Raw genomic sequence first — 16257 nt, forward strand, 5'->3', positions numbered from 1 at the left:
CTGTATTGTGTGACAAAACTGCACATTTAAACATTTCTGGGATTTTTTATTTCAGCTCATGAAACTTGGGACCAACACTTTACATGTTGCGTTTATATTTTTGTTCAGTGTAATTTCCACTTTTAAATGTTAGACTTGATTTGCCCAAATGTATCACTCCCCTTAAAATCCTGCATCTGTACACAATAGAGTTTGTGCGAAATTAGTTCAGACAGCATGAGTGATGCTTTGACCTTTGACCTGCACTTTGGGCAGAGGCTCAGAAGAATCTCAAAGACACCTCTTCCTGCCAGGCCTGGCATCGTGCTATAGGATTACAGCAGCTCTTAGTGCTTCATAGCAAACAGGCCTTACCTCTGCAACACCCATAGAGGCCAGCACCAACCAAAAATAGTCACAGGGAACAAAAAGGAGAGGCGCCCTGGATAACTCATCACCTTTTATCTGTAACTTAAAAGGAAAACTGCACCCAAAAACAACATTTTGGTATTTGTGTCATTAGTCCATTGTTGATATATAGTATACCCAAAATGTTTTGCAACTCAGCAATTAAGTTTTCAAGATATTTAACATTCAAAATACAAATATTTATGTATGTTTTGTTATATATCTTGAATGCTGACATGCAAAACATTTTGGAACTATATCAACAATGGACTAATTAAAAAAATACCAAACAATTTTGGTTGGAATTTTCTTTTAAACTATAGATGACTAGCTCCCTATTGTACCTATAGTAACACTGAACCCTGTACCCCCACTCTCTTCCTCTATCTTTACACTCTCACTCCCTTTCTTCCTCTCTCTCACTCTCTATTCTTTCATTTTCTCTCTTTCATTCTCTTTCTTCCCTCCCTCCCCCTCCCTGAAGACCTTTGCCAACAGACAGACAGTGCAGAGGCTGAAACATGTCATTTAAGATGCGTTGGTCTCTCCTCCTTTTCCATATTGAGTCTTAACAACTTCTGCATGTCATTAGGGGCCTTGCTTTGCTTAAACTCATTGTTATTTAGGGAGATAAGAATGGCAAATGAATGAAGGGAGCCCCTGAGTGTGGTGACACAACAGTAGAGAGTGGGAGAGAGGAAGAGAGAGAGAAGGAGAGAGAAAGAGAGGGAGAATGAGGGAGAGGGAAATACGTGCAGCTAGTGACACATTTGCAAGTTTGGCTCTAGCCTGAGTGGCAGAGTCAGAAGAAACAACATGGCTCTTCTCAGGAAGAGAGTGAGATGAGATGATTGAGTCACCGGTGTGTCTCTGCTGGAGGCTCGGCTAGCATAGCCCGCCTTCTGCCAGCTCCTACAGACACAACTGGAACACACGTGAGATGAATTATGGCTAACAGCTTAATCCACAGAACATGCTTGTGAATGAAAATGACAATTAGAATGAATAACCAAAAAACAATTATAATCGATGGAACATGTCTAAGATTTTGTAATGACCAGGATAAGCTGCAGATTATTTGAAAGAATTAAAGAGTGTGTGGATCTTTCAATGTGTGCGGTTCTGTTTTCAATACCATGATTTGTAACAGTATACAGTTGAAGTCGGAAGTTTACATACACCTTAGCCAAATACATACTCAGTTTTTCACAATTCCTGACATTTAATCCAAGTAAAAATTCCCTGTTTTAGGCCAGTTAGGAACACCACTTTATTTTAAGAATGTGAAATGTGTCACGGCCGTTGCTGGAAGAAGACCAAGGTGCAGCGTGGTGAGCGTACATTTTCCTTTTTATTTCAAAATGTCGCCAACAAAACAACAAACGAAAAAACAACAGTGAAGCTTACAGGGCATTAGTGCCGCAAACAAAGGTAACTACCCACAATCACAGGCGGCTCTGATGCGGGACGTAGACCCCGCTCCACCTCTGGCTCACCCCGCTTTGGTGGCGCCTCTGGTGTGGGGACCCTCTCTGCGGGTCCCGGAGTGGGGACCCTCGTTGCGGGCCCCGGACTGGGGACCCTCGCTGCGGGCCCCGGACTGGGGACCCTCGCTGCGGGCCCCGGACTGGGGACCCTCGCTGCGGGCCCCGGACTGGGGACCCTCGCTGCAGGCCCCGGACTGGGGACCCTCGCTTGGGGCTCCAGACTGGGCACCCTCGCTTGGGGCTCCGGACTGGGGACCGTCACTGGGGGCTCCAGACTGGAGACCGTCACTGGAGGCTTTGGACTGGAGGCCGTCGCTGGAGGCTTCGTGCCATGACTCCTCGCTGGAGGCTTCGTGCCATGGATCATCACCAGAGGCTTCGTGCCATGGATCATCACTGGAGGCTTCGTGCCATGGATCATCACTGGAGGCTTCTTGCCATGGATCATCACTGGAGGCTTCTTGCCATGGATCATCACTGGAGTCTTCGTGCCATGGATCATCACTGGAGGCTTCGTGCCATGGATCATCACTGGAGGCTTCGTGCCATGGATCATCACTGGAGGCTTCGTGCCATGGATCATCACTGGAGGCTTCGTGCCATGGATCATCACTGGAGGCTTCGTGCCATGGATCATCACTGGAGGCTTCTTGCCATGGATCATCACTGAAGGCTTCATGCCATGGATCATCACTGGAGGCTTCTTGCCATGGATCATCATTGGAGGCTTTGTGCCATGGATCATCACTGGAGGCTTCGTGCCATGGATCATCACTGGAGGCTTCGTGCCATGGATCATCACTGGAGGCTTCGTGCCATGGATCATCACTGGAGGCTTCGTGCCATGGATCATCACTGGAGGCTTCTTGCCATGGATCATCACTGAAGGCTTCGTGCCATGGATCATCACTGGAGGCTTCTTGCCATGGATCATCATTGGAGGCTTTGTGCCATGGATCATCACTGGAGGCTTCGTGCCATGGATCATCACTGGAGGCTTTGTGCCATGGATCATCAATGGAGGCTTCTTGCCATGGATCATCACTGGAGTGGAGAGACACACAGGAGGCCTGGCTCTGGGAGCAGGCACAGGACTCACCAGGCTGGGGAGACATACAGGAGGCTTTGTCCTTGGCAGAGGCACCGGATACACTGGGCCGTGGAGGCGCACTGGAGGTCTTGAGCTTAGAGCCTGCACAACCCGTCCTGGCTGGGTGGTTATCTTCGCCCTGCAAATGCGGGGCGCTGGCACAAGACGCACTGGGCTGTGCAGCAGACGCACTTGAGACACAGTGCGCAGAGCCGGCAAAGGATATCCTGGGCCAAATAGACGCACTGGAGACCAGGCGCGCTGAGCCGGCACCATCCATCCTGGCTGGATGCTCATCTTAGCCCGGCAGATGTGGGGAGCTGCACCGGGCTGTGAACACGCACTGGAGACACCGTGCGCTCCACCACATAACACGGTTCCTGACCAGTACGACGCTCGCCACGGTAAGCACGGGGAGTTGGCTCAGGTCTCCAACCTGACTCAGCCAAATTCCCTGTGTGCCTCCCCAAAGGTATTTTTGGGGCTTCCTCTCGGGCTTCCTCGCTAGCCGTGTACGTGTCGCCAACTTCATTCTCCGGTATCCCTCCTCGCACTGCTCAATTGAATCCCAGGTGGGCTCTGGCACTCTCCTTGGGTCGACCACCTCTCTGCCTCCTCCCAGGTTGTCTCATACTCCTGGCCACGCTGCTTGGTCCTTTTGTAGTGGGTAGTTCTGTCACGCCCGTTGCTGGAAGAAGACCAAGGTGCAGCGTCGTGAGCGTACATTTTCCTTTTTATTTAAAAATGTCTCCAACAAAACAACAAACGAAAAAACAACCGTGAAGCTTACAGGGCATTAGTGCCACAAACAAAGTTAACTACCCACAATCACAGGTGGGAAAAAGGGCTGCCTAAGTATGGTTCTCAATCAGAGACAACGATAGACAGCTGTCCCTGATTGAGAACCATACCTGGCCAAAACAAAGAAATACAAAACATAGAAAATAGAACATAGAATGCCCACCCAAATCACACCCTGACCAAACCAAAATAAAGACATAAAAAGCTTTCTAAGGTCAGGGCGTGACAAAATGTCAGAATAATAGTAGAGAGAATTATATATTTCAGCTTTTATTCCTTTCAACACATTCCCAGTGGGTCAGAGATTTACATACACTTAATTAGCATTTGGTAGCATTGCCTTTAAATTGTTTAACTTGGGTCAAAACTTTTGGGTAGCCTTCCACAAGCTTCCCACAATGAGTTGGGTGAATTTTGGCCCATTCCTCCTGACAGAGCTGGTGTAACTGAGTCAGGTTTGTAAGCCTCCTTGCTCGCACACTCTTTTTCAGTTCTGCCCACACATTTTCCATAGGATTGAGGTCAGGACTTTGTGATGGCCACTCCAATACCTTGACTTTGCTGTTCTTAAGCCATTTTGCCACAACTTTGGAAGTACAGTGAAAGTATTCGGAAGTGGAAGTACAGTGAAAGTATTCGGCCCCCTTGAACTTTGCGACCTTTTGCCACATTTCAGGCTTCAAACATAAAGATATAAAACTGTATTTTTTTGTGAAGAATCAACAACAAGTGGGACACAATCATGAAGTGGAACGACATTTATTGGATATTTCAAACTTTTTAACAAATCAAAAACGTAAAAATTGGGCGTGCAAAATTATTCAGCCCCTTTACTTTCAGTGCAGCAAACTCTCTCCAGAAGTTCAGTGAGGATCTCTGAATGATCCAATGTTGACCTAAATGACTAATGATGATAAATACAATCCACCTGTGTGTAATCAAGTCTCCGTATAAATGCACCTGCACTGTGATAGTCTCTGAGGTCCGTTAAAAGCGCAGAGAGCATCATGAAGAACAAGGAACACACCAGGCAGGTCCGAGATACTGTTGTGAAGAAGTTTAAAGCCGGATTTGGATACAAAAAGATTTCCCAAGCTTTAAACATCCCAAGGAGCACTGTGCAAGCGATAATATTGAAATGGAAGAAGTATCAGACCACTGCAAATCTACCAAGACCTGGCCGTCCCTCTAAACTTTCAGCTCATACAAGGAGAAGACTGATCAGAGATGCAGCCAAGAGGCCCATGATCACTCTGGATAAACTGCAGAGATCTACAGCTGAGGTGGGAGACTCTGTCCATAGGACAACAATCAGTTGTATATTGCACAAATCTGGCCTTTATGGAAGAGTGGCAAGAAGAAAGCCATTTCTTAAAGATATCCATAAAAAGTGTCGTTTAAAGTTTGCCACAAGCCACCTGGGAGACACACCAAACATGTGGAAGAAGGTGCTCTGGTCAGATGAAACCAAAATTGAACTTTTTGGCAACAATGCAAAACGTTATGTTTGGCGTAAAAGCAACACAGCTGAACACACCATCCCCACTGTCAAACATGGTGGTGGCAGCATCATGGTTTGGGCCTGCTTTTCTTCAGCAGGGACAGGGAAGATGGTTAAAATTGATGGGAAGATGGATGGAGCCAAATACAGGACCATTCTGGAAGAAAACCTGATGGAGTCTGCAAAAGACCTGAGACTGGGACGGAGATTTGTCTTCCAACAAGACAATGATCCAAAACATAAAGCAACATCTACAATGGAATGGTTCAAAAATAAACATATCCAGGTGTTAGAATGGCCAAGTCAAAGTCCAGACCTGAATCCAATCGAGAATCTGTGGAAAGAACTGAAAACTGCTGTTCACAAATGCTCTCCATCCAACTTCACTGAGCTCGAGCTGTTTTGCAAGGAGGAATGGGAAAAAATGTCAGTCTCTCGATGTGCAAAACTGATAGAGACATACCCCAAGCGACTTACAGCTGTAATCACAGCAAAAGGTGGCGCTAAAAAGTATTAACTTAAGGGGGCTGAATAATTTTGCACGCCCAATTTTTCAGTTTTTGATTTGTTAAAAAAGTTTGAAATATCCAATAAATGTCGTTCCACTTCATGATTGTGTCCCACTTGTTGCTGATTCTTCACAAAACAATACAGTTTTATATCTTTATGTTTGAAGCCTGAAATGTGGCAAAAGGTCGCAAAGTTCAAGGGGGCCGAATACTTTCGCAAGGCACTGTATGCTTGGGGTCATTGTCCATTTGGAAGACCCATTTGCAACCAAGCTTTAACTTCCTGACTGATGTCTTGAGATGTTGCTTTAATATATCCACATAATTTTCCATCCTCTTGATGCCATCTATTTTGTGAAGTGCACCAGTCCCTCCTGCAGTAAAGCACCCCCAAAACATGATGCTGCCACCCCCGTGCTTCACGGTTGAGGTGGTGTTCTTCGGCTTGCAATGCTCCGCCTTTTTCCTCCAAACATAACAATGGTCATTATGGCCAAACAATTCTATTTTTGTTTCATCAGACCAGAGGAAATGTCTCCAAAAGTACGATATTTGTCCCCATGTGCAGTTGAAAACAGCAGTCTGGCTTTTTTATGGCAGTTTGGAGCAGTGGCTTCTTCCTTGCTGAGCGGCCTTTTAGGTTATGTCGATATAGAACTCGTTTTACTGTGGATATAGATACTTTTGTATCTGTTTCCTCCAGCATCTTAACAAGGTCCTTTGCTGTTTTTCTGGGATTGATTTGCACTTTTCGCACCAAACTACCTTCATCTCTAGGAGACAGAACGCGTCTCCTTCCTGAGCGGTATGGCGGCTGCGTGGTCCCATGGTGTTTATACTTGCATACTATTGTTTGTACAGATGAACATGGTACCTTCAGGCTTTTGGAAATTGCTCCCAAGGATGAACCAGACTTGTGGAGTTCTACAATTCTTTTCTGAGGTCTTGCCTGATTTCCTTTGATTTTACAATGATGTCAAGCAAATAGGCACTGAGTTTGAAGGTAGTCCTTGAAATACATCCACAGGTACACCTCCAATTGACTCAATTGATGTTAATTAGCCTATCAGAAGCTTCTAAATCCATGACATCATTTTCTGGAATTTTCCAAGCTGTTTAAAGGCACAGTCAACTTAAGTGTTTGTAAACTTCTGACCCACTGGAATTGTGATACAGTGAATTATAAGTGAAATAATCTTTCTGTAAACAATTGTTGGAAAAATTACTTGTGTCATGCACAAGGTAGATGTCCTAGCCGACTTGCCAAAACTATAATTTGTTAACAAGACATTTGTGGAGTGGTTGAAAAACGAGTTTTAATGACTCCAACCTAAGTGTATGTAAACTTCCGACTTCAACTGTATGTACCTTCAAAATGCTTTCAGGAGGGGACCAACCTTGTGGTAGCAGGTAAAAACACCACACAGTCAGTCTCTTTCACTGTACTGAAAGGCATTGGGTTGAGTTAGCTGTGATGAGCATGGCAGGAGAAGTGAGAGAGAGAAAAACTGACCATCACACTGCAGTCAGCTGCCAGATGTCTGGTCAAATGTAGATCAAGCTAGCCTATAAAAGAGTTTATGTCCACAGGTATTGCTGTGTATCTGATCAAGTTCCCAAAGTCAAACTAACATTTATTCACTCCGACTGTTGAAAACCCCAATTTCCTTCACCAGCTAGCTACATACAGCTCACTAGCCCTCCATAGAGATGTGTATTAACCCTGCCATAACATGAGTTCTTCGCCTGTACGTTATTGTAACATTTCTCGTACGATGTTGTGAAAATCTGCTTCTGATCCAGACGCCTTAAAAAGGTTCAGGAGAGTGTAACATTTTGAGGTAGGTGAGTCCAGGGTCCAGAGCAATCAATCTTATAGTAAGTAGCAAAGGACTTTCAAAATGCTGCAAAAAACAGTAGAGTTGTTGACAACAGTGTTGTTAATAGACTGTAATTATCAGTGGTGCAGCCTTTCAGTAAAACTACCCTTAAGACAAATGATATCCAGTCCCATCAGCAGACAGCACTCTTCATCTCAGCTCCTTCATTACAGTAGGCTATGTAACAGTAAATACTAGATCTTGTTGCGGTGCTTTGAAGGCTACTCAGTAGACTACAATTCAGTGCTCTATTTCAGAGAGGCAAGTCAGAGTACAAAAGGATACAAGTCCACTGCAGAAAATGTGCAATGAGAAAATAAATAACACCAAGATAAAAATAACACCAAGATAAAAAAAAGGACATAAAACAGTGAGGAAGTGAGCACTGATGCATTTTGATCAGGAATAAAACACCAGAATGCAAACAGGCAGAGTTTACACTAAGAGCTCTCTTTGTAGACACTTCCTACCCTGTGAGTTGAAGGATTGAGAATTGGAGAGCAGAGAGTGGCGTATCGGCACGACGTAGAACGAGGGAAGAGGACATGAAAGAATGAAATAGTGTCTGACTCCAGACTATCCAGTCTGTGCGTTTGATCCTGTCTTCTGGTCTGCTGTCTGCTCCACTCTTCTCTGTTCTCCACTGCTCTGGCCTTGGTCAGGGTATTAGGATGCAGGAAGAGAGACGGGAGAGTGGAGGATCTAACAAGGCCATTGCTGTGTCCGAAATGGCACCCTATTCCATATATTGTGCACTACTTTGACCACAGCCCTATGGACCCTAGGGAATAGGGTGCCATTTTGGACATACCCTTGGCCTTGTTAGATCCCCCACTCCCCTGTCAAACTGTTTCTCTCCACTGTTAGACCAGTGTTATGCTGCAGAGTTGATTGTGGCTGTGACAACAGTGTGTGTGTGTGTGTGTGTGTGTGTGTGTGTGTGTGTGTGTGTGTGTGTGTGTGTGTGTGTGTGTGTGTGTGCGTGTGCGTGTGTGTGTGTTGGAACCAAGTCTTCATATGGATGCCAGAAAAATAGCAGTTTTCATCCTTAGTGAATGCAGTGAAAGCTTGGGTGCTGTCTGTGTTCTGTATTTCGCAATATAGTGGCAGCGCACATCAAACTGCAGGTCGCTGTGACCCCAGAGAAACAGATTGAAAATCCTCATTCTTAAAAATGTCAACCCCCCCCCCCTCCCATCACTGTCTGTCTTTCACACTCATCACCTCTGCTGGCCTGCAGAGTGGCAGACTGGTACTGCTGCAGAGATGGACTTATTACAGCTGAGGTGGAGTTGATATAGGACTGGGTCTCTTGGTCATAAACCCCTGCAAAATGACTGTATGTTATGCTGTGCTGCTGAAGCCCACAATACCAGATTGGGGTCAATTCCATTTCAATTGTCAATTCAGGAAGTAAAGTGACATTCAGAAAACTGGAATTGGAATTTCATTTTACTTGACTGAATTGACTGAATTGAAATGGAATTGACCTCAACTCTGTACAGTCTCACCATCAGGTGGAGCGGACAGTGTGGACCATTTACATAATCTGGTTTGGATCCTATTAGTATCAATAGACCATCATGGCAAACATACTGTCACAAACAATGAGGGCAATTATAGGTGATTGTGAACATAAGGTGCATACAGGAAAGCCAGAGGCCCATACTCACATATCTGGTGAAGAAGTCATCCACCTCAGCCTGCAGTTTGCTCTGACACTCTGGGTGTAGAGCCAGGAGGTAGCAGGTGAAGGCTAGCGTGTTGCTACTGGTCTCATACCCCGCCAAGAAGAACACAAATGCCTGGCCCACGATCTCATCATCCGACATCATCCTCTTCTGGGTCTGGACAGAGCGCCTGTTGGGTGACTCATGGCTGACGTCAACATTTTCTTGCTGGTTTGTGTGAGTGTGTGTGGGGGCCAGCTCATCTGCATGGTTGACCACGTCAAAGTGCTCCAGCGACACACACTCCTTGCTGCTCCGCGTTTCCAGCATCAGCTGTAGGAAGTCTCGCCGCCGCTACATACAGAGATACACACACACACACACACACACACACACACACACACACACACACACACACACACACACACACAGGGAGATCAAGATCAGAGAAGAGAAGGACAGGAGACTTTACAAGTCCTTTATTATTTCATATCTTTTCCCATCTTTACAAAGGATAGGTAGGCTGCTATAGTAATACCTCTTCAACTGGCTGCTCATCTCTCTGTCTGATGATCTTCTGAATGCAGTTGATGAAGAAGTTGTTCATCTCATCCCTCCTCTTGTTGGGGAGGAAACGGGCCAGAGGAATCAGGAATGGAAAAGCAACTGAAGACAAAATATAGTTTTTGTCACTCCATTTATGGCATCAACTATGGAATGCAGCAGTATTTGAATTGGACAATTTGACAAATCAGGAAGACCTCAGGGCATGGCTCCACAGTACTCACTGAAGATGAACATGATGGGTGTGAAGAAGGAGAAAGAGAAGAACTTCTGGGCGTGGTGGACAAACGGGTCATCTGGGTCCTTCTGAGAGTCCACCTGAGTGCCAAATGCAACGCTGGCAATCACGTCCATGGTGAAACAGCCAAAACACCTGAGGAGAGAGAACCAACCCAGTCAACACAATATGGTATGTATGTACTGAATACCATACATAGAGAGCTTTTATACAATGATAACACAGCATCCACCTTAGAATTTACCACTAGAATAGCAGATCTGAGGCTGTCTGTAGACATTTGAATGTGTCATCTTTTTGTTAGGAAAATTACAGGGTAACAATTGTATAGCCAAATGACTGAGAAGTCATTCAGTTACAGTATAATGACACTCCTGAGAGGGAGATATAGTGTAGTTGCAGTACCTGTGAATGTCAAAGCTCTCTCCAGACTCAGCATGACAATTGAGGTTGGTGAGCAGGGTGTCAGTAGCAGTGTTGATCAGAGGACCCATCTGCATGGGGATAGAGACAGAGAAACACTCTCATCTAGATTCCAATATGAAAATTGGGTCGTGGGAGAATTTCCAAATACCTGGTAAAATAAATAATATATACAGTACCAGTCAAAAGTTTGGACACACCTACTCATTCAAGGGATTTTATATATTTAGACTATTTTTTACATTGTAGAATAATAGTGAAGACATCAAAACTATGAAATAACACATATGGAATCATGTAGTAACCAAAAAAGTGTTAAACACATCAACAAATATTTAATATTTTACATTTTTCAAAGTAGCCTCCCTTTGCTTTGATGACAGCTTTGCACACTCTTGGCATTCTCTAAACCAGCTTCACCTGGAATGCTTTTCCAACAGTCTTGAAGGAGTTCCCATACACGCTGGGCACTTGTTGGCCGCTTTTCCTTCACTCTGCAGTCCAACTCACCCCAAACCTTCTCAATTGGGTTGAGGGCAGGTAATTGTGGCGGCCAGGTCATCAGATGCAGCTCTCCATCACTCTCCTTCTTGGTCAAATAGCCCTTACACAGCCTGGAGGTGTGTTTTGGGTCATTGTCCCGTTGAAAAACAAATTATAGTCCCACTAAGCGCAAACCAGATGGAATGGTGTATCGCTGCAGAATGCTGTGGTAGTCATACTGGTTATTTATTATTATTATTTTTCTTTTTTACATTTTACCTTTACTTAACCAGGCAAGTCAGTTAAGAACAAATTATTATTTACAATGACGGCCTACACCGGCCAAACCCAGACGTCGCAGTGCCAATTGTGCAGCACCCTATGGGACTCCCAATCACGGAGGTTGTGATAAAGCCTGGAATCAAACCAGGATGTTTGTAGTGACGCCTCAAGCACTGAAATGCAGTGCCTTAGGCCGCTGTGCCACTCGGAAGCCCAAAAGTGTTGTGTGCCTTGAATTCTAAATAAATCACAGACAGTGTCACCAGCAAAGCACCCCCACACCTCCATGCTTCACGGTGGGAACCACACATGCGGAGATCATCTGTTCACCTACTCTGCGTCTCACAAAAACACAGCGGTTGGAACCAAAAATCTAAAATTTGGACACATCAGACCAAAGGACAGATTTCCACCGGTCTAATGTCAATTGCTCGTGTTTCTTGGCCCAAGCAAGACTCTTCTTCTTATTGGTGTCCTTTAGTAGTGGTTTCTTTTCAGCAAATCGATCATGGAGGCCTGACACGGAACCCAAACCAGCTGTGTGCGTGCGCCATCGTGCGCCATTGTGCATAAATGTATTTTGTCCCCCCACACCAAACGCGATCACGACACGCAGGTTGAAATATCAAAACAAACTCTGAACCAATTACATTAATTTGGGGACAGGTCGACAAGCATTAAACATGTATGGCAATTTAGCTAGTTAGCTTGCACTTGCTAGCAAATTTGCCCTATTTAGCTAGCTTGCTGTTGCTAGCTAATTTGTCCTGGGATATAAACATTGAACTGTTATTTTACCTGAAATGCACAAGGTCCTCTACTCTGCCAATTAATCCACACATAAAACGGTCAACCGAGTCGTTGCTAATCATCTCTCTTCCTTCCAGGCCTTTTCTTCTCTTGACTTTATACTATGATTGGCAACTTTCATAAATTAGGTGCATTACCGCCACTGACCTCGTTCGTCTTTCAGTCACCCACATGGATATAACCAATGAGGATATGGCAAGTGGGTACCTGCTTCTATAACCAATGAGGAGATGGGAGAGGCAGGACTTGCAGCGCGATCTGCGTCACAAATAGAACTGACTTATATTTTAGCCCTTGGCAACGCAGACCCTCGTTTGCGTGCACGAGCAGTGTGGGTACAATAACTGAATAATATAGATTTCTAAATTTATTTTGCAACGCTCGTGTCGTAGTCAGCCTGTCATTCACGCAGTCTCCTCTGAAAAGTTGATATTGAGATGTGTCTGTTACTTTAACTCTGTGAAGCATTTATTTGGGCTGAAATGTCTGAGGCTGGTATCTCTAATGAACTTATCCTCTGCAGCAGAGGTAACTCTGGGTCTTCCTTTCCTGTGTCGGTCCTCATGAGAGCCAGTTTCATCATAGCGCTTGATGTTTTTTGCGATAGGGCTATCTTCTGTATACCAACCCTACCTTGTCACAACACAACTGATTGGCTCAAACGCATTGTGGTAAACCGTGGGGTATTGGGTTGAGCGTACAGAGATTTACACAGAGACAGGGAGGCTTTAGTCCACAAAACAACTTTACTAAGATGGAAAATAAATATATCAAAGAAATCACTTCGGTTTTGCTCGGTCTTTCTTCTCTCTCTTTACTGGTGTCCGTCTCTCCCCCTTCTCTCTCGTGGTGTGCCATCGTGCTCCTTTTATTTAGCCTCCACGGCTGGTTGGCACTTTCCTCTAATTACCTCCACTGATATCTGTCCGTGTCAGGGTGCCCAGCTCCCGTATCCCCAGCAGAGGGAGCCAACGTCGTCTCACGTACCTCCCCTCTATTACCATCGCCCCGGGGTAGACCTCCTGGGATACCACAGCATTAAGAAGGAAAGAAATTCTACAAATGAACTTTTAACAAGGCACACCTGTTAATTTAAATGCATTCCAGGTGACTACATCATGAAGCTGGTTGAGAGAATGCCAAGAGTGTGCAAAGCTGTCATCAAGGCAAAGGGTGGCTACTTTGAAGAATCGAAAATATAAAATATATTCTGATTTGTTTAAGTTAACACTTTTTTGGTTACTGCTTGATTCCATGTGTTATTTCATAGTTTTGATGTCTTCAATATTATTCTACAATGTAGAAAATAGTCTAAATAAATAAAAACCCAGGAATGAGTAGGTGTGTCCAAACTTTTGACTGGTACTGTATATAATATCATCTTTGTTTCTCAAATCATTGTAATGGTTAACCTTCAACCAGAGGTCGCCCTTAGATCGTTGCAAAAGGCCGCACTTGACCATTGCACTTGAATCATTCCCACGGTGAATGGCTAAGCCACTACGCTATGAAACCACACAATATTGCAGAGAATTGTTTTCTGGCCGCATTTGATATGGTGAAAACAATGTGTGATGAGGCAGAGGCACAAAAACTCACATCAATACCTTGTCGGATATCACTGTGAAACTAAGAATTGATGCTATTGCTAGCAGTCAAGAAGTAACTCTGAATGAATGAGTCAAACAACTCCCCACCTTATGATCTTCAATTGGACCTTAGCAGTGAGGGCCCACATGTTCGCTACATGTCAGAGGATGCTATTCATGAGGATTGTCTCATGATTCCAGAACATTAAATGTTCAGTGTGCTGCGTGGCTATATTGACGAAAAACTGATTCCATGGGATCGAATGTTGGCCTTTTGCACAGATGGGGCTCCATCTAGGCGGGATGGCGGGCAGGCCTCTGTAGCTCTGAGATATGCAGCAGGTAACTTCAATTGTAAACTACATCGCACACGCCTGTTCGCAAAACTATGTGGAGATATGGGATCAGAGCATGACAATGTTCTATTTCACACAGAGGCTTGGTGGTTATCAAGGGGGAGAGTTGGAAAAAAAAATCTAATTGAGAGAGGAACTGTTGTTATTCACAATGGATGTAAAAAACAGACTTCGTTGACTTTCTGCGTAATGAAAAGAAAATGTGTCTCCTTGCCTATGTAACAGACATATTTGTGAAACCGAACAAACTGAACACAAGCATGCAGGGGAAATACATAAATATTCTACAGATGTGTGACCGAACCAGCAAAATAAAATCCATTTGACTGGGATCCTGGCTCAGTTGACATGCAGGTAAGTCAAATCGAACAGCTGATCGAGCTGTCATGTGACCGAATGCTGTAGACAACGCATTCACAGGTCACTATTGTAACAGTTGGGATAATAGGACAATTTGATGTACAACGCATATCTTATCCCTGGATTGAGGTACGTTTTTCAAGCCATATCTCACGCCTGCACCCCTGTGTATTAATCTACACAAGAAGCCTGTCTGACCCTAGTGCAGCTGTAAGCTAGCTGGTCGGATCTGCTGGCTAATGCCTATGTACAATGCATACGGAAAGCATTCAGACTCCTTGACTTTTTCCACATTTTGTAATGTTACAGCCTTATTCTAAAATTGATTAAATATTTTTCCCCCTCATCAATCTACACACAATACCCTATAAAGACAAGGCAAAAAACGATTTTTAGAATTTTTGGCAAATTTATTACATTTACATAAGTATTCAGACCCTTTACAAGGTACTTTGTTGAAGCATCTTTGGCAGCGATTACAGCCTTGAGTGTTCTTGGGTATGACGCTACAAGCTTGGCACACCTGTATTTGGGGAGCTTCTCTCATTATTCTCTGCAGATCCTCTCAAGCTCTGTCAGGTTGGATGGGGAGCGTCACTAGACAGCTATTTCCAGGTCTCTCCAGAGATGTTTGATTGCTCCAGGCTCTGGCTGGGCCACTCAAGGACATTCAGAGACTTGTCCCGAAGCCTCTCCTGCTTTGTCTTGGCTGTGTGCTTACGGTCATTGTCCTGTTGGAAGGTGAACCTGCTCCACAGTCTGAGGTCCTGAGCACTCTGGGGCAGGTTTTCATCAAGGGTCTCTCTGTACTTTGCTCCATTAATATTTCCCTCGACCCTGACCAGTCTCCCAGTCCCTGCCGCTAAAAAACATCCCCACATCATGATGCTGTCACCACCATGCTTCACAGTAGTGATGGTGCCAGATTTCCTCCAGATGTGACGCTTGGCATTCAGGCCAAAGAGTTGAATCTTGGTTTCATCAGAACAGAGAATCTTGTTTCTCATGGTCTGAGAAAGCGGACTGTTATGTGCCTTTTACTGAGGAGTGGCTTCCGTCTGGCCACTCTACCATAAAGGCCTGATTGCTATAGCGCTGCAGAGATGGTTGTCCCATCTCCACAGAGGAACTTTGTGCCTTCTCCCCCAATTGCTCAGTTTAGCCGGGAGGCCAGCTCTTTGAAGAGTCTTGGTGGTTCCAAACTTCTTCCATTTAAGAATGATGGAGGCCACTGTGTTCTTGGGGACCTTCAATGCTACAGAAATGTTTTGGTATCCTTCCCCAGATATGTGTCTTGACACAGTCCTGTCTTGGAGCTCCGCTGACAATTCCTTCGACATCATGGCTTGGTTCTTGCTCTGCCATGCACTGTCAACTGTGGAACCTTATATAGACAGGTGTGTACCTTTCCAAATCATGTCCAATCAATTGAATTTACAACAAGTGGACTCCAATCAAGTTGTAGAAACATCTCAAGGATGATCAATGGAAACAGGATGCACCTGAGCTCAATTTTGAGTCTCATAGCAAAGGGTCTAAATACTTAACTTAATAAGGTATTTCAGTTCTTTCTTTTTAATACATTTGCAAAAAAATCTAAAAACCTGTTTCGTATTGTGTGTAGATTGATGAGGAATTAATTGTATTTTATTCATTTTAGAATAAGGCTTTAACGTAACAAAATGTGGAAAAAGTCAAGAGGTCTGAATCCTTTCCAAAGGCGCTGTATATTACCAAAATGATCCCTTTAAATTTTTTCCTGTGCAAAAAATCCCTTTAAATCAAGACTCATCTGATAAATGGACAAGATGGAATCAGGGGTAAATG

General features: G+C 44.5%; 1 protein-coding gene across 3 annotated transcripts in view; it reads right to left on the bottom strand.

The window, feature by feature from the left end:
- Window positions 1-16257, bottom strand: part of tbxas1 (thromboxane A synthase 1 (platelet)) — a 145023-nt gene that overhangs the window by 38240 nt on the left and 90526 nt on the right. For all 3 annotated transcript variants that reach the window (XM_021574496.2, XM_021574487.2, XM_021574506.2), the window contains exons 7-10: window positions 10533-10621; window positions 10114-10262; window positions 9864-9991; window positions 9329-9679 (exon numbers count right to left, since the gene is read on the bottom strand). In XM_021574496.2, coding sequence (XP_021430171.1) covers window positions 9329-9679; window positions 9864-9991; window positions 10114-10262; window positions 10533-10621 — 717 coding nt within the window. The remainder of the gene's footprint in view (window positions 1-9328; window positions 9680-9863; window positions 9992-10113; window positions 10263-10532; window positions 10622-16257) is intronic.

Source organism: Oncorhynchus mykiss, chromosome 2, assembly GCF_013265735.2.
Source record: "Oncorhynchus mykiss isolate Arlee chromosome 2, USDA_OmykA_1.1, whole genome shotgun sequence".
Taxonomy (NCBI): Eukaryota; Metazoa; Chordata; class Actinopteri; order Salmoniformes; family Salmonidae; genus Oncorhynchus; species Oncorhynchus mykiss.